The sequence below is a fragment of the Rana temporaria genome, chromosome 7 (genome assembly GCF_905171775.1).
Source record: "Rana temporaria chromosome 7, aRanTem1.1, whole genome shotgun sequence".
Taxonomy (NCBI): Eukaryota; Metazoa; Chordata; class Amphibia; order Anura; family Ranidae; genus Rana; species Rana temporaria.
This window is the reverse complement of record NC_053495.1, coordinates 137,832,512-137,856,755: the sequence shown is the minus strand read 5'-3', so window position 1 is coordinate 137,856,755 and position 24,244 is coordinate 137,832,512. Positions and strand designations below refer to the sequence as shown.

The following is a 24,244-nucleotide window of genomic DNA, read 5'->3' as shown; positions in this document are numbered from 1 at the left end:
TCTGATCGTCTCCTGTACTATGCCCGCAGTCTCTGATCATCTATTTTAGTATTTTGGGGGGAGAGCCATGCGCACTTGCCCTGCAATCGTGATGCATCGCGGAATCGAATCGTGGACTTGATAATCGTAATCGCATCGAATCGTGAGACCGGTGAAGTTGCGCAGCCCTAGTGGATGGGATGGATGGATGAGTATGCATGAATGGGTGGATAAGTATTGATGGCGGAATGGCTTGCTGGATGAGGCTGCAAATATCACTGGGCAGCGCTGTGGGCACTACACATCCAGCCCACAGCGTTGCATCCGATCACTCACACTGTACTGATCGGAGAGAGGAACCGGACATGATGCCGGTTTGTTTACATGTGATCGCTCCATCATTTGACTGAGTGATCACGTGGTAAACGGCCGCTGTCAGTGGCCATTTACTGTGATCCAGAGGACCCGGCGGTCATGGATACTCCCTCCCAGAGTTATGGAGCTGCACTGTAGCCGCCATTTGGTAAGTGGTTAAGCTTTGCCAAAATAGAAAAAAATAAAAATGGATGCCAATTTGGTTTGAATGCAGAGCTGCACCAAATTTTGCACACTTTTAGTGAATCGCCCCCTATAATGCCTGACATTTTATACTGGCTGTTTTTCCCCCAGATCACCTGAAATCTCATTGCTTCCATACTGTCTCCTGTTAACACTCCACATAAATGAGAAACAAATGACTGCGCACTGATTAGTATAACTTTCTTCAGCAAGTTTTATAGCACAAACATTTCATCTTTTTTGGCTGCACCTGAAGGATTAGCCTCTAATGCATTTGACCCTTCCAGGCTTCGTTGTATCTATAAGCCTGGAAGGGTTAAACGTTTTTAGATGGTCATTCAGTTGGAGCTGAACAAGATGTAAGTGATATTACCAGCATGCAGCACTTTGTTCCTTATCTAGATTTGACCACAGGCTGGTTTTCTGAGTAAAAGGGGTCAGTTGGGGTAGTGTGCGGCAAAGAAGTTTGCATGACACTATGTTGTGTATTTAACCACTTCCCATCTCGTCTATTGCAATATTTCAGCCAAGCGAAAACTCTCTCATCCAGGGTGGATGTCATAAGACTTCCTCTCAGGATCGTGCCTCACGGGCTGTGCCCCGGCGTGATCTGTCACCCACTATGTCCACCAGACACAGATCAGTGTACTGGGCTTCTGCTGGTACCATGTGATGGCTGTGACCATGGCTGTATGGCCTAAAAACTGACTAAATGGTTGTGGAACAAATCATCTAAGTTTCCATTATTTCTTATGGAAAAATTTGCTTTGATATACAAGTGCTTTGGATTACAAGCATGTTTCTGGAATGAATTATGCTTGCAATCCAAGATTTTACTTTTTAACTAAAGCCCAAATTTCTCTGCATTTTGTATGGGGACAGTGAAAACTCCTGTCGAGATTTTTTATCTGTGTGCCGTTGGGGGGATTATCTTCACTTCCTGTTCTGAAAATGGGTAATTGGTGAAAATATCTACAAAGTGAGACAAATGCCCTTTTAGACACTTGTCACCATAACAAGTGTTCTTATTGGAAGATTTTTTATATTCCTGTTCTGGTGGCAGCTCAAATTCTGGTTTCTCCCAAACTTATGCATAACATATATCAAGAGGATACATTACCCTAACCAGGACAAGACAACAAAGTGTGTGTGTGTGTGTGTGTGTGTGTGTGTGTGTTTTGTGTGGTGTCTCATGTTTTTGGCAAAAAATACAAATGTTTAAGCTTGTAAACAAGTGCCAGAAAAGGCTGGTCTTCAAGTGGTTAAATCTGTTTTAAATTGCAGTATTGGGGGAAGTCTCTGAGCATTGTTGACCAACTGCAAAACTATTGTACAAGGTATTTATTTATTTTTTTGTATTCTGTTCATAATTATTTTTATTTTATTTTTTCTAGATGGTACCTAAAGATGCTTCAGTGCTGCAAATGCAAGCAGTGGTTTCATGAGGCCTGTGTGCAATGCTTGCAGAAACCTATGCTTTTTGGTGACAGGTGAGGACTGTGAGTACATCGCACTGATGTGTGCATATTCTGTAACTAGAATAACAGATCTTTGTAATGTTAAAATGTGTGTTATACGCTTTGTTGTCTTCAATTTAAATGACAAGTACAATTTTAAGGTACACTCGGCTTGCAAATTTATTTTTTAAAAGCAATCAATTTTTATTCTTGTTAAATGACCTGTAGAAATAATTGTCAGTATTAAGAATACAGACTGAGCCCTGTCTGTTACTGAATTCTCCTTCCAGATTTTATACATTTATTTGTTCTGTCTGCAATTCTGGACCGGAATACCTCAAACGTCTATCTTTGCGCTGGTAAGTGATTAAAGCACAAATCGATGCTGTTATAGTTAATGGACTAGCAGGATTAATGTATTTGTATCTTTATAGTGTTCCATCCTGTTTGAAATCAAAATGGACTGTGGCTTTAAACAAGTTTTTTTCACAGGCTTCATTTGTTTTTGTTTTGTTTAGCGAGCACGTTGTGCTGATCTGTAATTCAACTATTAGCTTGTTTTAGCTAGCATTCCTGTTAAGATGTGTTTAGTGCTCCAAGACTGGAGCTAAAGGGTGATTTTTAGAGAAAAGCTGTCATGAGTGAAATATAGTACTGCCATTGCTGACCTCTTTAAATGATTTGTCTGATGTGCTGGCCACTGGGCTCAGGACTTGCAATAACCTATAACAAGTATGCAGGGGAAAAGTTGAAGTAAATAAGCCAGTGGAACAGTACTGCAGCCAGACGGTTGGCATTAGAGATTTGCAAGGCAACCTATGTGTTTCTTTCATGGCAGGCTTTCTTTAAAGGACACCTATTAAGAAAAATATTTAAGCCACATTTTAAAACCTCTCCTGAAAAAGCTTACCATTTTTATTACACTGGGTTCAGCAACTAGCATTCTCAGAATCCACAGGAAGATTATATATATATATATATATATATATATATATATATATATATATATATATATTGTCGCTTCTAAATGGTTTTCATGCTAAAAAGTGCATGTCATTTTGAAAATGTGCTTTTCAGCACAAAACACCAGAGTTGACCCACTGCTGCTGTTTTAAAGCTGAACTTGGGAAACAAATTTTCATTTAAATATTTCTCAATAGACACAAGCTATAAAGCCTTTTATGTGCACCAGATGCCTTTGCAAACAAATATTTCCTTTTAAAATAGCCAGGGTGGATTTGATTTAAATCGCTAGTAAAAGGGATGGATTTAAATAAACTCTCTATTTAAAATCATATTTTTAAAGAGCAACTGTCATCTCTGTCCTGCAGCGAGCGGCTCCTCTGACCCACTCTTGACTCACCAACAGTTCCATTCAAGTTAATGGGACAGCTGGTGATGTGGCAGTGACACAACAAGGTAAGGGACGTGGCGAGAGCAGGGGAGTGGATGTCCACTAACGGGCACTACCCCATGATGGATCTGAAATGACAGGTGCTCTTTAAATGTGAGGGCTTATTCTTGCTGGTAGTTAGAATCTTTAAAGCGGAGCTCCACCCTAAAGTGGAACTCCCGCTGATCGGAACCCTCCCCCCCCTCCTGTGTCACATTTGACACCTTTCAGGGGGAGGGGGGTGCAGATACCTGTCTAAAGATATTTGCACCCACTTCCGGCCACACAGTCTCGGGCAGACTGCGGGCATGACATCACCCCCCCCCGTCTCCCCATTGTGTTCTGGGAACACTCGGCTCCCAGTACACAGCGGGAGCCAATCGGCAGGCGTAGCGCGACTCGCGCATGCGCCGTAGGGAACCGGGCAGTGAAGCCCGAGCGCTTCACTTCCTGGTTCCCTCACCGACGATGGCGGGGGTGGGGCAGCAAAGTGGCGATCGCTCGTCCTCTGCTGCGGAGGGCGCTGGACTCCAGGACAGGTAAGTGTCCTAATATTAAAAGTCAGCAGCTGCAGTATTTGTAGCTGCTGGCTTTTAATACATTTTTTTTCAGCGGAGCTCCGCTTTAATATTTGCAAATAAAATTAAGTTTTTTTATTTAGAATAAGCTGTCGGGTTGGTAAAACGGCAATATCAGAACCGATTCAATCATACAGTTTGTGTAGTGTACATAGATTTGCAAAACAATGGGATAAAGAACTGTAACGACACCCTTTGTATGAAAGGGGTTAACGTCGTTTAGGACATTCCATTCCCGAACATAAGGCAGCTACCAGACACTCCAATCAGCCAAACAAGAAACCCATACGAATAATTCTCACCAAAAACGAGACGAAGCTCCGTGTTGAGGTTCAAGCAGGAATCACAATATTTATTGAAAGACTACAGGCTTGTATACAGTAAGAGGAGGTGCATACATATCCTGCTCATATTACTCTGAAAATATACCTGTGACCAGACCTAATTGACATGAGCTAATTAACTAATCCCTTTAAGCAACCACGATGACTCAGACATGACCTTTAGGCTAGACTTGCTGTGTTGTAGCTCAGGAGACACATTCAACATTATCCCCAATCAACACAGAACTCCTTCACACATATACAGGGTCATTTAGCACAAGCCACAATGAAAGACCCTTAGAAGTTATCCTAGACTCATTAACATTATAACAGACAGGTGGCTGGAGGTGATGACATTAGCATCTCCTTACAGTTTATGTCCCAACAGTATGAGTCACTCTTTCTAATATGGCATATATCCTGGGCGGTATTGTGGATAAATATTACTGTCCCATTTGTGCTCTTTTTCTTGACCTTCCAGGCTGCATGCTCAAATAAGGGTCTGGTATGGGTTTGAGGAGAACCCCACGCCACACTTTATTTATTTTTTTGGAGTGGGGCCTGGTGTGGATATGGGAGAGCCATAGGGTCTTGTGTAGATATGGGGGACCCCACACCATTTTTTTCCTGATTTTATTTATTTATTTCAGCTGTCAGCAGGGAACCTGACAGCTGTTGACCCATAGGTTAAGGACGCAGCGACTGGCTTCCCGGCTTGTTCCTTAGCAACCAGCTATATACAGTGTGTTTTTAAAGCGATAAAAAAACATGAAAACTGCATGCAAAAATGTGGGTTTAAAAACGCACAAAGCACCACAAAATGCATCTGAACACTGCATAGATGTGAACCTAGACTTGAGTATAATGCTTTAGTCTTTTTTTGCTAATACCTTTTGCACATCTGAGTCTACATGTGTTCATGCTATAAAGCAAATGTCAAGCCAAAAAAGTTTTTCTAATTTTGGATTGCTAGGGGAGAGAATAGAAGTCATGTTGGGTTTTTACTGCTATCTGGGGCTTCCTTAGAGAAATTTACCATAACTTCCTGTTTTTTCTGACGCCAGACCGTAAGAAAAAAAAAATCTGCAACAGGTGCACACAGCAGAAAAATGTAAAAGGTATTTTAGCCCTTCCCTTCTTCTTTTCGTCTCTTTTCTTTTCTCTTTTCTTCTCTTCTCTTTAGAAAATCAGATGTTTGAGTTCTGCCTGATAAAATGGCATTGGGACAGGGAGTGAGGGAAAACTCCTCCGGAAGAGCCCTGAATAGCAGGAAGACTCTTGACAGTAGTTCTAACACTTCCCCCCCTTCCATCCAAAACTAAGAGGGTTTTGGCTGGACATACTTTAAGTGTTCAATTGTTTCATCATATAAAGTTTGTCTCTGAAAGTTTGTTCCTGCTGTAGGTTTGACCACACCAGAAAAGTACACATGGTGTTTTTATTTTGTTCTTTGACTTCTAGGGTAGACATAGCACACCTCTGCCTATACAATCTAAGTGTTATTCATAAAAAGAAGTACTTTGATTCAGAACTTGAACTCATCACTTATATAAATGACAACTGGGATCTGTTGCATCCTGGTGAGGTAAGTACATTAAGTCAGTTTTTTCCATAGAAAGTTCTTAATACAATTTGTCCTTTCCAGATGTGCAGAAGATATTAAATGCCCTGATTTTGCTAATCTTTTTAAACTTGGCATTAGGTTAGTTAGTAATTTATATGTTTGCAGGCAAAATCCCCACTGTATGGTTTACACAGCATATCTACGAAAAAAATAAATACCTTGCCTTTTTTTTAAATGTTGGATGGATCGAATCTCGTCTGTTTCTCGTCTGTTTCTCCTATCGGCAGATTGATCCATCGATCGAGTTGGGTAGAACCACCTTGTCAGTTTTTACATACGATTACTGCTGAAAGCTATAGCCGTTACCAGTAATCATTGCGCCGGCCGAGAAGGCTTCTCGCACCTAACTGACTGGGTTGATGGGGGGGGAAATCGGTCGATTATCGAATTATCTATGTGCTGCCTAATCATATGTCAGGACACACTATATTCTAATTCAATTTACAACTAATAATGAGATTTGCCTGGACAGTACAATTGTGACACACACCTCCCCAGCTCCCCTCATAAACGGAGTACCAAGTCAAATTTTTAGTGCTGAAGTATTCAGAGAAGAGCATCTAAAATGGTAAGCAGCTTTTTTTTTTTTTTTTTTTTCTTTTTAATGGTTATATTGCTTGAATGGGAACGTGTAACAAATGGTGTGTGTACATTTGAAAAAGAAAAATTGATTTTGATTCCGGAGTTGGTAATCAATGGTTAAACTGTGCCTGAATAAGTTCAATCGCTCCAGCAGGTGGTAGATTCCTGTTTATAGTATGTGAAGCAGATTTCTGGAGTCCCACTTTTTCAGTAGTGATGGCTTGTTGGGAGCATCTAAACTTGTGTCCAGTGTGGGTCTGTTGTCCATAGAGATGCAGAGCTCTCTCATTAACGTACTATGAGGCAGATGCTATAAACAAGTACCTAACTCGCGTAATCTTGGACACTGTCCCTTCAGACCTTCCCATGATGTCATCAGGGATATCACTGTAAGCCAGAGCATAAAAAGGCAAAGAGTAGATGCATCCAGGCCCTCCGATTCGGAGGCAGGCTGCAAAGTTGGAAGCAAGAAGCCTTCAGCATAAAGGTGCACCCTCACTTTCCCAAGTGGGGGGCTTATGTATTAATCCTTGCATAGTTTGCTGTTTAGCAATTCAGGTGGAGTGCCCCTTTAGGTCCTCAGGATATCTCCTTACCTCTGGCACTCTCTTCAGCTACATACTTTTTTTTTTTGCCACCGCACAGGTTAACGGATCTTCCCCTTGCCCTTCTTGGGGTCTCCTCAGCCTTTGATTCTTATTCCTGTGCTTTAACCTCAGGAGGCTTTAACCTGTGTCTTATCCTGCCCATCAACCTCTCACTTTTCTTGTGGCATATAGGGTCATCATTGGTACCCGATACCCCTCATTGTCACTCCTTTGCTTTTCTAGAGGTACCCCAGACCTTGCCTGGTCAGCCAGGGGTCACCTGTCCTCAGCCTTAACAGGATTCTGAATCCTCATTGTTGCCCCTAAATGCTTGCTGTGAGTCTAGTGCCTGGCCAAACCTGTATGTCAAGTTATGGCCATGGACCGTACCATGGGTCTCGGGCTGATCCCCCTTTGAAGTGGTTGTAAAATCTATGCATTAGGGTGAAAAACCTTCTGTGCTGTAGCTTCCCCTAGCAAGCCAGTCCCGACTTTGGGGGCGATTTTCTGAGACAACTGTGCAGGTTTCTGCACAGATGTCTATTGAATTCGCACCCCGAAGTCGTCAAAAGTAGTACAGAAACTACTTTTGGGAATCGGCGTGGCGTTGCACTGATTTCGGATGGTGCCATTGGCGGCAAAAGCCACCGATTTGACATGTCAAATCGCTGCAATGTAAACCAGGGCTCGCGCTTCTGAAAAGTCTTGTCCTTTTTAAAGGGGTTGTAAAGGAAAACTTTTTTTTTTTCATAATAAGCATCCTTTACCTGCAGACATTCCTCTTTTCACTTCCTCATTGCTCGCTTTTGCTCAGAAGTTGCTCTTTCTTCTCTGTTCTGTTCACTTCCTGCTTGTCTGATTTTTTTACTGACCACCGTGATGGGAGGTTTTACTGCGGTGGTCAGTAACATGCTCACCCCCTCCTGGGAACTACATCTGTGCGGCAGGACGCTCTCTACGTGTTAGACTTCAAGGAGGTGTGAATTACTGGGCGTGCCGCAATTCATACTGGGAAATGTAGTTCTTACATGAACGAGCGATGCAAACCAGGAAGTGAATGAAAGAACAAACTAGAATGCCGAAGGGTGATATAGATGAAGGAATTTAATAGGTGTTGTTTTTTTTTATCAGAATCATTACACTATTCTGTCTGTCTACCTTGCAGACATTAATTTTAGGCAAAATTATTTTTTCCTTTTAGTGACCCTTTAAGTTCATGAATGCAGCTGCTTTTTTCATCGAATTGGGGGAGTTTGCAGCATTCTTAGTCTTGTGACTCTTTAAAGTTAATAGCCCGATTTATCTGTTCAGTAGGATTTTTGCATACAGGTAAATGTGTTTAGCTCCATCAGGGTTGTAACCCATTTCGCCAGCCTATGGTTCTCTCTCCTGCCAACCCTTGTTGAGGTGTGCTTTTGCCCTTCAGTCGTGCTGGCATGGGATCGAATCCTGGGTTTGTGCTGGACTTGAGTCATTTTTCACACCCTTTCCAGCCTGTGTTTCTAGTCAATTTCAGGGTCCTTCCCTGGTGAACCTTGCCTAGACGACTTGCTTGTTTCAACAATTTAATAATGTTTAGAACTTTTTTTTTTTTTTTTTTGCCTTGTGGGGTCAAGTAAATTGAGCCTTTCTGCTTTCCTACTTGGGCTGGCTGATCTTGCTCTTGCAAGGACTTTTTTTTCCTGGTCCATTGTGTGGTTCCTGGTTCTACTAGTGACTTGCTCTTTTTTGATTTTTAACTTTTGGTCTTGGGTGTTTTTGCCTTCAATGTCCAGAAACTTGTTTCAGTCCTTGGTGGATTTAAGTTTTTCAGCTTGGACTATGGTTCAGTGCTAATTCCTTGTTGCTGACCATTTTGTTTCTTGATCATGGGCATTGGGTAGATTCTTGTTTTCTTTGATCTGGTTGTGTTGGCAGGTGCCCCTATCAGGCCAAGAAAATTGGATCATCTTTTCACTGATCAGGCAGGCAACGCGATGTTACCTAAAAATTGTGATGTCACCTACCTGTGTGTAAACAAAACTGGTTTCACATAATACATATTTTCACAAAAAGCAGATTTTACTCTAGACACTCCTGTTTTTGCATTGTCACTGATTTCACATATATGTGAATTGGATATTGGTTTCCCTCCATCAAAATCGCATGACAGGCAAGTGTGACTGGCTCTCAATGGGGCCAGTTCACACAGGCCTGGGGCTGCTGTGGAGCGGATTGCAAAAGGGTCCTGTGCGTCTTTGGGTTAGGTACAGCCATACATTTTGGACCTGAATCACACCTGAACTGGTGAATAGACATGCATCAGACTCCAGGTGTGAACCAGACCTTAATGATCAGCCAAGAGGACTGAGTGGGGGGGAAAAAAGAACGGGTTCCCTCATCCACACATGCGGGTTGGATGGAAGAATACTCCTTGCTGTTCCATTGTATTCTGACCGCGCCCCCCCGCATTAATCCTGAATTAAGCATCCGTCCTCCTAATGGCCGCCTGCCTACTTCTCTCATCACTCTGCCAGCAGTGTCCCAGTAAAACTGGGACACTAGAAACACTAAAAATATAAAAAAATAAAAAAAATTGGTGGATTACATCCTAATGCTGAAATATCAGTATTTGATATAAATGTCCTTTTTAAATAAGCTGATTGTATATAATGTCAGTTTGGTACAAGTGTAAAGACACACTTGTACACACTGGGGGAAGTTACTGTTCTTTTGACTATAACCTGTTCTTTTTATTCTTTTTAGATAATAGTCTCTAAAAGGTACAGTTAGAGGCAGTGTTGGTTGACAATTTCACATCTGTGTTAACAGAACTATTTTGTTGCTACCTCTTTAGTGCCTACTTTTTCTGTATTGTATGTAAGAAAAACCTATTGCTTTCATAGAAAATCATTTTGTTATGCCACAACTTTTTTTTTTTTCTTCCCCCAGCTGGCAGACACGCCCAAAGCAGAAAAATATGAACGGATCTTGGATGCACTAAATGAAAATAAGACCATGTAAGCTGGATTCTTCTTTCTCTCTTTTTTTCTTTTTTTTTTGTCTATTTTTACATGGCCTTCTAACTTTTTGGAGTTTCTAGGTGTAGTGTAAACAAGTGTGCTTTTTACTTTATGTACTATTGTTGAAGTCTGGGTTCTCAATTTCAAATTTAGGAAATTGAAAGCGGTATTAAACCCACAAGTAAACATTTATTATCTTTCCCCTTACCAATCTTTGGATTAGATGGCTGCAATATATATATTTTTTTTAATCCTTTTTTATTTTCATTGGTGTTTCTGCCAGTAAGTCAGTTTTTCAACAGAACAAGCTGTCCTGCAGATGTAGCAGTTAGAGGATTGAGACACACCATTTACTACTGAGGTGCTTAAAATTTTTGGCTTTTATGTAAAGCCTTTATTCCAAAAGGAAAAAAAACTGTTCCTGTAACTTTAGTGTATTAGTGTATCTAAATCACGTCCGGCCGGCGGAAGTCAACAAAGCCAAGCTCTCGGCTAGAAAGCAAAGGGTCGGTTTTATAATATAATTTTTTTTTTTTTTTGGAAGTGTAAACTTAAAAAAAATGTAATGTCAAATTTTTTTTTTTGCATATAATGCATTAAAGTGGAGTTCCGCCCAAAAATGGAACTTCCACTTTTTGGAATCCCCATCCCCTCCGGTGTCACATTTTGGCACCTTTCAGGGGGAGGAGGGAGCATTTGCTCTTCCAGGCATAGATCACCTCGGTGATCTACGCCAGTGGTCATCAACCCTGTCCTGCAGGGCCCACTAACAGGCCAGGTTTTATGTATTACCATGGGGAGATGCAGTCTAGAATACTGCAATCACTGAGGAGCAAATGATATCAGCTGTGATGTATTTCAGTTATCTTGCAAACCTGGCCTGTTAGTGGGCCCTGCAGGACAAGGTTGATGACCACTGATCTACGCCACTACTGCTGCCTATTCTGTTCTCCCCCGCTGTCTTCTGGGAGACGAGCAGCCTGGCTCAGGATTAAGCCTGCAGATGTGCCACAATAGAAGGCGGTTTCCTGTGATGGCGCACCAAAAAGAGAAGGAGCCAGGAACGTTGGCCTATCAGAAGTTGTGACTGAGAAGCTGTCAAAGATGGCTCTGTCAGTCTTCTAGAATCACTCAGTGAGCACTGTTCAAGCACACAATCTCTGACTGCCCTGGGCACATATGTGCGGTGCCAGGGCATTAAATCCTTTTCCTGCCAATGCATACCGTTATGTTTTATGTGGTTGGGAATAGGTTGTCAGGTATTCTATATCCCCATCGGATAAATTTCCTATCGCTTCTGCAGATTCATTTTAAATATATTTTCTGCACAGGTTTATGTCTGGAAAAGAAATCAAGAAAAAGAAACATTTGTTTGGTCTCAGAATTCGGGTCCCTCCTGTTCCTCCAAATGCTGCTGTGAAACTGGAGAAAGAAGAGAGCACATCCCATGAATTCAAGATTAAAGGCAGGAAGTCCTCAAAGCTTCATCCGGTTACAAAGCAAGTAGCGGCAAAAGCCTTGAGCATTCATTAGTGTTTTCTGGTTATACAAACTAACATCTCCTCTCCCAGTTCTCCAAGTAGAGATGGGAGTGCGCTGTTCATGCAAACAAAGATGTAAAAACTCCTGGGACTACTAGTTACAGTTGAGCATTCATTGTCAACTTTTAATATGGAAGTAAAATGAGAATTTTATACCCATAATGATATAAAGTAATGTATAAACTTCAGTACATAAAACATGTTTTACTTAAAGTATAACCTTATGAATTGTAAAACTATAAGTCTGCTTCCAGGCAGTGCTTTACTTGGATAACCAAAGGCTGTGAAGCCAGACATTTAGGCAGGCCATAGATGATTTGATTTTCAATTCTACCACCCCACACCCTTCAATCAGTGTTAAGGGAGTCCCTCCCACAATGCCATTGTGTTCCTGGTCAGAAAGGCTCCCTGTGGCGGTGAAAAACACTTTGATTACTGTTAGCAGCTATAGCCGATGGCAGTAACTGAATGCAAAAAATCGGACCAGCTGGTAGTACTGAATTAATTCGATTAGTACAACCAGCTTGCCAATACATGGATTGACTCTCAGCCGATCCCTGCCCAACAGGCTGAAATTCGATCCATATATGGGCGGCTTTAGTCTCTTTAATGCATTTTGTCTTTAACGCCCCACTCTTATAACAATGTTTTGGCACATGTGCGCACACACAATAATACCTATAGGAAAAGTGCAGAACTTAAAGGGGCTGTAAAGGAATTTTTTTTTTTTCCCTAATCAACTTCCTTTACCTCAATGCAGTCCTCCTTCACTTACCTCATCCTTCGATTTTGCTTTTAAATGTCCTTATTTTTTCTGAGAAATGCTTGCTTCCTGTTCTGTCTGTAACTACATGCAGTAATGCAAGACTTTCTCCCTTTCTGTGGAGAAAGCCTCTTGAGGGGGCGAGCAGGCAAGTCAGGACACTCTCTACTTTGCAGATAAAGGAGCTGTGTTAGTGGGCGTCCTGACACTCCTGCTCGCCCCCTCCCCTCCTTAAGAGGCTTTCAACACACCAGGAAGAAAGCCTTGCATTTCGGTGGTGAGTTACAGACAGAACAGGAAGCAAGCATTTCTCAGAAGAAATAAGGACATTTAAAAGCAAAATGGAAGGATGAGGTAAGTGAAGGAGGACTGCACTAACGTAAAGGAAGCTATTTAGGGAAAAAAATGTTTTCCTTTACAACCCCTTTAAGCCTACCTTCCATTGGTAGGAATACAAATCATACAATGCCCCTAATTTGTGCATCTTTTTTATGACATGGATGCAGCCATAGCTTTGCATGATAGTGGGAGCAAACTTCACCAAGTAGGATAAATGTAAACCTGCACCTGTGGGTAGCAAATGATGGATAACAAACAAGCTCTGAACTAGAAGTAGTATACTACATTCTGGCTTATGTAATTTCTCTTGTTCATTCTAGAGAGGAAAATATTGGAGAAGTCAAGAAGAGGAAGCCAGTAGGTCGTCCACCAGGTTCACATAGACGAAAGATCTTACAAAATCACTCTCTTGATTCTTCATCGGTAATCATGAATCTGTTGTACAGTTTTTTTATTTATTTTTTTTTTATTTTTTTTTATAGGTGCAAAGATACTTAAATTTTGTTACTCAGGTTGGAAGCCTACCACCTATATTTCTTGTCACACAACCTGTACATAATATTTATATGTACGCTAGTGTTTTGGCTTTGGTATTGCATAAGTAATAGTCACAGTCCACACATAATGTGTGTTAGGCCAAATGCCAATAATTTAATCGGAATGTATATAATTAGTGTATATTAAATATGAAAGTATAACTTATGTATCATTTTATTTAAGGTTTCCAACCAGCAGGAGGAACTATTTTTAAAAAAAAAAAAAAAAAAAAAAAAAAAAAAACTTTTACAAGGTTAAAGTGGTTATAAAGCCTAAACTTTTTTTTACCTAAAGTAGTTGTAACCTTGAAAAAAAAAAAAGATTCACCGCCAGCCCCCCTGTTTTATGCAGCGATAACACAGTTTAAGTGTTTTTTTTTTTTTTTTTTTAAAGATGCCACTAAATACCTTTTTTCAGATATGTTCAGGCCGGTCATGTGATTCCCGGTTGCTTCTCCTCTGATCCACAGGCTTCAGCGGAGGGGCTGAGATTTCAATTTGACATTAGCCGGGGAGGTCACGTGACCGGATGGAAGATATGTGGAAAAAAGGTATTGAGGGGCTGGCATTTAAATTTCTTTACTACTAATAGCGGTGGAAGGCTTTCACACTGGAGTGGTGTACTGGCAGGACAGTAAAAAGTCCTGCTAGCCGCATCTTTGAGGCAGTGAATACACTGCTCCTACAGCGCCCCTGCCCATTGAAATCAATGGACAGACCCTTTTTTAGCCACTAGCGGGGGTTAAAAGCCCCCCGCTAACAGCCGAATAGCGCCGCTAAAAATGACAGCGCTTTACCGCCGCCACTCCCACCGCTCCAGTGTGAAAGGGCTCTTGGTGAACCAATAATGCTCTGTAAATTTTGTTTCATGGGTTAACTTGTATTAATATTTGTAGAATAAAAAGGCTGTATAAATGGTGAAGAATTAGTCCTGTTGGTTAAAATGTATACATTTTAAAATTGACCAAAAGTCCATTAGTCTCCATTTAAAATCAAAAGTAGAACCAAGGCTTAATGTACACGCAATGTTTTAACAATCTCTCCTGAGCGATTTAACATGACAGTAACCCACATTAAACTTCAGTTTTGTCGCGTTTACATGGCATGTTTAGCCGTGTTTTGCTGCGTTTGCATTTAGAAGCGTTTCAAATAATTATATTTTTTTAAATGGCCAAAAACGGAAAAAGCCTGTAAATGCGGCTAAGTGTGGGTTACCGCATTTAGAAGCGTTTGGCACTTGAAATGCCTCTGAAGTAATTTTTTTGCTTTCCAAAAAAAAAACTGAACTCATCTGCCTATAAATGACTATACACAACCCTGTGTACGTGTAATGATAACAAAGAGGAGAGTTCAGGAGCAAAAAAAAAATGCCCAACTGCTCCTAAACATCCGTTTACCAGCAGCAGTGTACCATGAGGCCTAAATGGATTTGTTTTCCTTTTTGGATAACGTTAAGGCGGTTTATGAACCCTGTTTGGTGTGTATGTGTTTTTTTTTTTTTTGTTCCTGTCTGTATCCCATTGGAGAGATTTCCCTTCACTTATGTCCCTTATTGCCAACACAGGAAGTGAAAGGAAATGCCTTCAAAGTGAGGCAATCCCTGGTTGTCACCAGAACTAGTTTACCCATTGGAAGATTTCCCCTCCTATTACTATTCTGGGGACAACCCAGAATTTGAGACTTTGCTTTCACTTTTGATGATAAACATGACTGGCACAGAGCCCCAAAAAAACTCTTTAGCCAAAACTAAATATTTGCCTTTTTTAGTTACACTTTAACTTTGTCACTTGAAATGTGAGTAACATTTTAATACTTAATCCTTTTTTTTTTAGAAAATGGAAACGGGTTCGGTGTTGGAGAAGGTCACAACATTGGAGTCATCTGATATAAAGTAAGAACCATTTTTTGTTTCCCTTTTTATTTGTTCTTGCCCAGGATGTTCTCACATTCTTAGTTTAATTTTATTCTGTGTTGCAGAGAAGCGGAGGTCACCACTATCCCTGGTAGTACTGATGTGGAGTCCAATGGTGCTGCAAGTTCAAAGGAAACTACCTCAACCACCCTTTCCAGGTATGTGGAAATCCATTAATACTGATTTTCATAAGTACTCTTGAATGAAACCGGTTTTGTTGCCCTAGCTATGAGTCCAAATTATTGTGAGTTTGATCGAGTGGTGTGTAAAAAAGAGCAACACTTTTTAGGTCCTGTTTACACCAATGCGGGTTAGGTGTGGTACAAAAAAAAAATCCTGCTTGTTGTATCTTGATGCACTTTAATGCAGTGGTCATCAACCCTGTCCTCAGCCCACTAACAGGCACAGTTTTATGTACCTTGGGGAGCTGCAGACTAGAATACTGCAATCACTGAGCAGCAAATGATATCGCCTGTGATGTATCTCCCTTATCTTGCAAACCTGGCTGCTTCAAGCCCTAATTATCTGTGCTAATGACAAACGAGATGATCTTCAGCCAGGGCTTTCATGGGTAAGTTCACCTTTCGTATCATGTTACACCTGTTTCTGCAGGAGCCTGGCATTGCATCTGCGATCCACTGATTGTGGATGCAATGCTGTGCAAAAAATAAATAAAAGCATATTTTTAACCTGCCAAAACATGCATATATATATATATATATATATATATATATATATATATATATATATATATATATATATATATATATATATATATATATATATATATATTGTATTTATTATAAAAAAAAGTTTTACTTTTACAAAAGGTGAACTTGGCCTTTCCCACAGTTCCTATTGGCCAGGAATGGCTGTATACCATTGTGATGAGCCAATGGGAATTTATGGTTGCAAGCTCTTCATTATAAGAACAAACTGAAGGCTTTGGCAGTAATGTGCAGGTGGCTAGTGTGAGTGGATTTGGCCGTTCTTGATTGGTTTAATATGCATATAGCTTGCAAAATAAGGGTTCTCTATAGCAGCACGTTTGCATAGCAATGTTTTTTGCATGTTTAAAAAAAAAAAAAAAAATGGGTTTTGTATAGCAAAAAAGGAAAATCTGTGTTGTCCCCAGTAGCACATACACTTGTCCTTGGTTCTCACATTTCTCTGTTTAGCTGCTAAAAGCAAAATAAAAAAATCCCTGGTTTTCCTTGCGTTTGCCAGTGTATATATGCCATTTACTCCCTGTGACAGAGCTGGGCCACTCCACTAATGTCACATACACGTACCCACCCGCCCCTGGACTTCTCTCCCTTGGAAAAAGTAATTTTATTGCTTTCACTGCTCTTGTAATATGATCTGCGAATGGGGAAGAGAATCCTGTGACTTATCAGGCATCCTTGTTGGGTACATTTTTTTTTTTTTTTTTTTTTTTTTATTATTTAATTCGGTCTGAAGACCCAAAGAAGAGGACAGGTCATTTCTGCAGTGAAGATTTCTACTGGATCCTGCGGCCTACAAGATGTGGGATATACATCATTGCAGGCTAATCACTAAATCTGTAAAGCTAACAATGATTTTGAACTTTAAATTCAGCTTTTAAGTTTGGTGCCGACATATTGTGCATACTGTATCATGTGCTTTTTTTGTTTAGTCCTCAGTCAGACTTGAGACGAGTGACACGCACAGGGAGGTCGTGGTCTACCATACCGCCGCCCAGGAAAAGGGGTCGCCATCCACGGAAAGCTCTCCAGGTTCACAATTCAGAGATGGGAAGAAACGATGAAAGCAAGGAGGATTCTCAGCTTGCTGCTGTCAACACAGATATAGTTAAAAATGTCACAGATCATGACTTTCAGCTCCACCATTTGAAGAATTCCATTACTAACTACTTTGGTGCTGCTGGGAGGATAGCATGCGGGGAAAAGTACCGCGTATTGGCTCGTCGAGTCACACTTGATGGAAAGGTTCAATATCTTGTGGAGTGGGATGGAGCTACGGCCTCTTGACCACTGTGCTGGACAGCTACTTGTTCTTCATATTCAGGTTCCTTGAAGTGAAAATAAGTTATTTTTGTTCACCCTGTTCACTGCCAAAGTGCCTGCAATACTTATGGTAGCAAATAGGTGCTGGCATAGAGAAAATAAAGGGTTTTATTTTTCATACAATACAAGCTTTTCCCAGTGATCATAAAAGAAGACATTGCTTTAACCAAATATCTGCAGTAGTGCACATTTCTGACAATGGTATGACCTAACAGTATTTGTAACCAAGCATTAACGTTTTAGCGAAATAAGTTTTTTATGTTTATCCCCTTTGCTGCAAGGGAACTCTGCACTGTCAAGTTGCTGCTCTAAAGAGAAAAATAAAATCTAAATAGGAAGTGGACCCTAAGCTTTAGACACGTCTGCATAGTACAATTAAGTCTGTACGTCCCTGCTCTGTAATACTGTTATTCTTGCGTGTTTACATTTTTGTTGGTGGATTTGGTGTGGCCAAGGAATACCATTCTAGCAGACTGCATAAGATGCCCTACTGCATATGTATTTGACAATGCTAGTCTTGGTCCGTGTGGAATGAGGGGGTGGATCTCTAATTGTTGCTTTATGGAGGGGTCTTAAGCCAGGGGTTCACTTCCGGAAGAAACAAAACAAACTTCTAAATACTTTATTATCTCCAGACCCCTGTTAATTGAATTTAAAGATTGAACGGATTACCTACTGAAAAGTATGTGCTTGGCTATTGTCTTTTGTGGAAGCAGATGGTTTATTAATGGCTGTCTCAACAAAGTACATGTAGCTCTAATTTTAATTGGTTGAATTTTGAGGACATGAGCTTGATTGTATTGAAATGTAGCTCCTGTTTTTCTAGTAGTTTGGAAAAACAGTAATTTGTCTAATTTTAACCAGTATCTATGCATGGGTGGAAAACAGTACTTCTGACAGCCTGGTAATACTCAAAGTATTTTCTACTGCCAAAAAAGCCAGTAATCCTGCATTCCAGTATTCTTTCCTATTGAATAGTCTTCTCTTATTTGCCACATTCTGGTATACAAGCTCTTACCTCCACCTGAAGGATAAAAGCCTTGCTTGTATTGTTTTGTACTGTACTGCCTGTCAGCAGCATAGGGTGTAAATGGCGTAAAAATTTAAGGAAAAGTGGACCTTTGTCCTACTGTACCAATCCGTTTATTGTTCATTTTGAGAAACTAGAATAAGGGATCTAGTAAGTCACTATCTGCAACAGCTGCTCAAAGGGAGCCTGGAACGTAATGCAAAAGTACGTACCATAATGCTCTGTTCTCAGCACTTGTCAGTAACAGCGTACCTATGCTTGTAGCTCTTTTTTTAACCCTTGTGTTTACTTGCTGGCATTTTCTATGTAAATGTGCCTTTTGCATAGATCGTGTTGGCTATACTCTGTTCAGTCATTGGGAATGAAACGTGACTTAATAAAAATACTGTAGCAAATGGAGTGCTCGTGTGAAAGACCCTAAGAAACCTGCAGGCTGATAAGAAACGTTGGGCCTATTACAGAATTACTTTTCGTTAAACTGGTAGCCAGTGGGTTTAGGTTATGTCTCTCACCTCATTTTGTGAGCAATTTTTTTGTTGGTATTCATGCAAACATGACCTCTGCCAAGCTCCATTTTATCTTGAAAGTAGTAATAAAGCCCAAAACCTATTTTTGAATTAAACACGTTTAGCTAAATACCATCCCATGCCTGTAGCAGTCATATGCATGTGGAGAAATTTAAAAAGTCAGGATCTATGTGGATGAGCTCGTCATTCACCTCATGTTATTGAGGTCGGTGAAGAGTATGGACAGTCACAGCATGGTCTTATTTGAGTCCCAGTGAAAAACATATCATACAATTTTAGGTTTTCTGGTTTACCTTATTAGTAATATATCCAGATTCTGAAAACCGAAAGTAAATCGTTGTCATATTTAGACATCTAAATGTCTCTACCGTTACATTATGGGAGAAAATATTTAGATCGGATTTCATTAAAGTGTGTCACTGGTGCTATACCTCACTTTACCCTCGTGTACTCTACTTTGGCCAGCACTATTGCCTTTTTAGCAGTGTATTTAAGAAGTCTTTATCTTTTGTTAAATGTACCTGTGTAGGTAGATAGCCTTGTGGTGGTGTTTGTGGGTTTTTGTTTTTTATTTCTTTACAAATATGATCTATGCAATAATTTTACTTTTTAATATATGAGGGCAGTTGAATTACAGTTATGAAAATGTGTCAAAATATTTGTAGTATTTAACACTTTTTTATTTTTATTTTTTCATCCCTGCCTTTCAGCTTTTTTATTTTTTTTTTTTTAAAGGCCCAAGTCATATTTGCAGGACTCTTGTATACAGACAGCTAATCTCTTTCAACATAAAAAGGGGTGTCTTTCCACCTCCTAGGAAACCCAGGTGTGGTGCACTGTGACTGTACTTCTATACTCTTCTGTACTCTTCTGTACACCAGTGTGTAGAAGTATAGCATGTGGGCATATGCAAAAAATAACTTTTTTTTTTTGCCAAGGTAAAATAGAATTTCTTCTATTTTTGCATGCTCCTGGACACTATACTTTAACTATAGTACCAGTGTATAACGGAGTACAGCAGCACACAGTCAATCGTGTCTATGGGAGACGACACTTGGGCTTCCCAGGCCGGAAAAAGCACCAACTCTTACCTTGAACAGGTTCAGCTGCCCCTGCGCAAGAAGCGAAATTGGCCACCCTTTTCCTCCTCCCATCCTTAGAAATTCATGGTGCTAATTAAAAAAATAAAAAATGCACCCTCCACAACTAAACAAAGGTGGGGTTTGGTTGGTATGAGTGACATCAGTAGTGTTCTCTTGTATTTCAGTACTGGCATTAGCACCCTACAGTGTTGAAGTTTTTTTTTTTTTTTTTTTTTTTCTGGCCTTGAGGAAATGCTTGTTGGATGACTGATTTTAAAGTATATCGCCCAAAAATATGAATGTAATATATTGTAGCTGATCACTTTTTAGGTGTGGTGGTTGCAGTGTAGGCATCTTAGGCTGTTGTCCTGATTGGATTACAAGCATTCTCCTTTTTCTCCATTACATAGGGGAGGGTGGTGGCACAGCATATACTGTGGAAGCTGTTAACATGGTTTTAGATAACTTTAGAGTGCACATGAAGTTACAAGGACACTGGAATTCTGGCAAGATCAACAGATATTTTTATGTATTTGTAGAAAATGTGCATATCCTGAAAAATAAATTAATGCAGCCACTACGTCTAAGGAACTGAACTCTATGTATGATTTTTATAGCATAGTTCTATCCAGCTCCAACCAGTGTAAGTATGCATATGCCATACATGTGGGTTATCACTGTAGTAGTTTTGTTACTTCAGTAAAAATAGGGTAAAGCATGATTCAGAGCTAAAAATATACCGGTACTTCCTACCACTCACCTCAACAAATGCAACATTTTGCATTCATTTGTTGGGGGTAGGGAGTATTTTTATTTAGTGCTGCACCATTCTTTACTATTTTTTTTTGATTTGTTGTGAACTGCTAAGAATTGGGAAACTTTCATACAGAAGTCGGTCTACTACATTGATCAGCACCATATTCTTGGTCTCATGATGGGTGCCATTCACAGTACGGCATTATTTTTTTTCGATGAATGCAAGGCATTCTCTGATTGCACTAAGATCATGTCACTGCCCTGCTTCTCTATCTCGTTGAAACAGAATGCCTTGCATTTAATGATAATTGTAACTATGCCATAAAGTCCATTCCTGTAATTCTGCTTTAAAGCACATTTGCAGTCAAATTTGAGAAAACCCTAGTATGTGTTTGTGTTCCCATTCACACACAGCATACCTAAAAATTAAAAAATATCTTCCCTTTCTTTTTTTTTTTTTTTTGTGAAGGTGACTAATTCTAACCATTTCTGAAGAGACTCCGCAGACAGCGGTTTCTAAATTTGCTAGTTTAATTTCTGCTATGTTTAATGAGAGCATGTAACAAGTATAAGGCATGTGTTATCCCAATTTGACTACAAAAGTGACCCTGTCAACAAATGGTTACTTTATAAGTAGACCAGCCCTGTAAAAGAAGCCCATCTATAACTACTTTTCCAGTGGCCTCTACAAACAGTTCAAAGGGGCTTGATCATGTCAGTGCTGGCATATGTGGGTAATGCATAGTAGGAAGACTCCTAGGTTTGACATATGTGCCGACAATAAAAACTGCTGAGAAGGAACTGGTATTTGACCAACCTGGAGGGGTTAAATACAGTATTGCAAAAGCTGGGAAGCAGTGAAGTGGCTGTGTTTCAAGAAAGGTTAGTACAGATGGGCTTCTTTTATTATTGCCCCCTATGGTGACAGGGTCACATTTTTGCAAACCATGTTAATAGATTGCATAAGTTTGAATCCACCCAAATACTTTTTTTGGTAAGACTTCACTTACTGAAGTTGGAACTCCTGATCTGGTACTTTTCCCAGGTTAAAGGATAAAGTTCGCCTTTGGAACATGTTGCATGTTCCATTATCTGTAGCCTCTCAAACCCCCCCCCCCCCCCCATGACAGTGGGCCAGGGATCCTTTCCCTGCACTCGCTTTCACAATTTGAAAACGGGGCAGCTGTTGTAGTTTTAGCTTTCTGTGAATGAATGCCTATTAAGTTCTGTTAGCCAATGCAGCTGACAACTTCTAAATAAACTATGAGGGCGCTAGTGAGCGCTTGTGTAGTCTTTAATCTTCCTGGTCTCAGGTGACTACCTGCCTATATGAGGCATGAGTTGACGGCTTTGCTGATATTCTGAAGGAGCCTGAGATTGCGCCTGCAGGCTCCTTCGAAAAAAAACAAATGCAATTTGTTTTTACCTGGAAAAATTAGCATTTCATTATTATACTTTATTTTTTATTTTTTTTGCAGTGAATGTATCCTTTTAACTAAAAGTACTGAAGCCATTGCATCCATATATAATGGCTAGACACAATTTTCAGGATTTGGTTGGTTTGGCAATGGCAACCTACATATTTAAGTATGTTTCCTTTAAATCAAGGGTAACATTGGTAGACTTTGCATCTAAAATCTTTGAGAAAACACGCGTCTCAGACAATGAATAGTATATTTTGTTTTTCACTAACTATTTCTTTTCTAATGCTAAAGCTTAGCCATATGTTTCAGCCTGCTTGCACATTCTCCTTTGGGGTTTACCAACAGAGGGTCTATGTGACTGCATACAAGTTACATGGTACAGGGAGACCCTCGCACTTTGTTGGTAAAGCTGTAGAAAAACATTGTGAGGTTGTATAGTGTGGCTGTGCTCCAATTGGCTTTAATGGACAAAGTGCACTTATCCTTTTTGCCCTGACCTAGGCTGGCCATACATTATACAATTTCTGGTTTGATTTCCTTTAGTTTTACCTTCAACTATGTAATGCAAGGGCCTGCCTGATTGCACGCAAACAAAAGTGTTTAGGTTTACCCTCATATCTTATGGTTTTTTGTAAATCCAAGGAAAAATTGTACAAGAAAATTGTATAATTTATGGCCAGTCTAAAACTTGCATACCCTTCCCCTGCATACTTGCCTTGGGCCAATGGCCTTTGCCTCCAGAGAATGATTACATCTTGGCCTCGCCTGACCATTCGTCTTATAGACAGTCTCTGGCCTCAAGATACAGCTCCATAGAAGTCTATGGGGCTATAATACACATGTACAGGCAGTAGAGTGTTGGTCGAGCACTGCAATACTCAAACACAGAAAGCCTTGGCTATCCCCTCAAGGAAAGTATGCATCTGTTGGCGGGAGAAGGGGGTGCAGGGTCTGTTTTTAGGTCTGGACAAAATGGAGAAGGGCACTTGCCCTTTAAATTTACCAGAAGCACTATGTCCAACAAGTGGATTTGTAACAACTTGTTGCTAGAGAAAACAGATTTGCACCCAATGAAATTAAGCTGTTACCGAATGATTTAATGTTGAAGCTAGGTGGAAAATTCTAGTATCTCTTGTCCAAAGCAGCTTCTGCTGATCATGGCACACCAGCAGATTGTGGCTGGCCAACTTCAGTAGCTGCTTTCTGCAGTCTGCTAGAGATCGCAAAGCAAATCAGATTTGTAACTGGTGCAGATCTACTTCTAAGTTGCTATTGTAAAGAAACCCCCACAGACACTTTCAACTGTGCTCAGTAAAACACACGTGCAATGTGTTCCTGGGATTAATGTTTGGGGGACGTTTATTGATCCCTGATGCCCTGTTCACACTTGAGTGATGTTACATCTTCACTTTTTTTTGTTCTTATTTGGTTGTGGCACCATTAATTTTTAAATGGGTCTGCCTCCGCTCCAAAAAAAGTGCCAAAGAAGCTCATGTACCAAATTTGGGCATTGAGCCAGACACTTTTATAGTTGCTTGTTTTGCTTCGACTTTCTTGCGTTTTTGTCATGACAATCGCAGCAAAATTGCACTACGGTTGAGGTGCCATTAAGACATGGTGGCACCACAAGAGCTTTGCACGTTTTTGTTGCAATTCTTCTTGAGGTTCCAATACACTCAGGTGTGAACAAATCTAAAAACAGTCAGGAGGGAGGCGCAACCTCAGCTATACTTAAATTGCATTGAGCACAGCTGATAAAGTTGAGCTGGGGCAGGCGATCATATGCCACAATACATCTGTGATAGCTTATCTCTCAAGTATAGTCCATTTTATTAATTTTTGAGCAACTTGCAGGTTCAAATTGACGGGACAAAAAAATAAAGGTGTAAAAAATACTTTAGTAAACCATTGTAAATTGTTGTACAGAATACCATTTAATTTTTTTGTAGCAAAATAAAATTTTTAGAATTGCAGAAATGCCACTGATTTTTCTATTATGTATCATTGCATTTTAGGTAAAATGCTACCTTCAGTAATACAGCTTTATTTTCCTCCTAATTGAAACCTCATCATTAAAGTGCATTACAGTAGAAATTTGTTTTGTACATTCATTACTTGTTTATGTAAAGGGAAATTCCAGTTTAAAAAAAAAAAAAAATGCACTACACAAGACATAGAAACAGTTTTTCGATGTAATTGGCTT

The 24,244-nt window shown here is 40.1% G+C and overlaps 1 protein-coding gene across 1 annotated transcript in view; it reads left to right on the top strand.

Annotated features, from left to right (window-relative positions):
- The window catches only part of MTF2 (metal response element binding transcription factor 2), a 51,253-nt gene extending 27,230 nt beyond the window's left edge, over nt 1-24,023 (top strand). Inside the window, exons 7-15 of the mRNA XM_040360014.1 lie at nt 1,932-2,027; nt 2,285-2,353; nt 5,750-5,873; nt 10,013-10,080; nt 11,415-11,582; nt 13,047-13,149; nt 15,095-15,153; nt 15,240-15,332; nt 16,832-24,023. Of these exons, the coding sequence (XP_040215948.1) occupies nt 1,932-2,027; nt 2,285-2,353; nt 5,750-5,873; nt 10,013-10,080; nt 11,415-11,582; nt 13,047-13,149; nt 15,095-15,153; nt 15,240-15,332; nt 16,832-17,186 (1,135 nt within the window). The 3' untranslated portion in view covers nt 17,187-24,023. The remainder of the gene's footprint in view (nt 1-1,931; nt 2,028-2,284; nt 2,354-5,749; nt 5,874-10,012; nt 10,081-11,414; nt 11,583-13,046; nt 13,150-15,094; nt 15,154-15,239; nt 15,333-16,831) is intronic.
- The last annotated feature ends 221 nt before the right edge of the window (nt 24,024-24,244 follow it).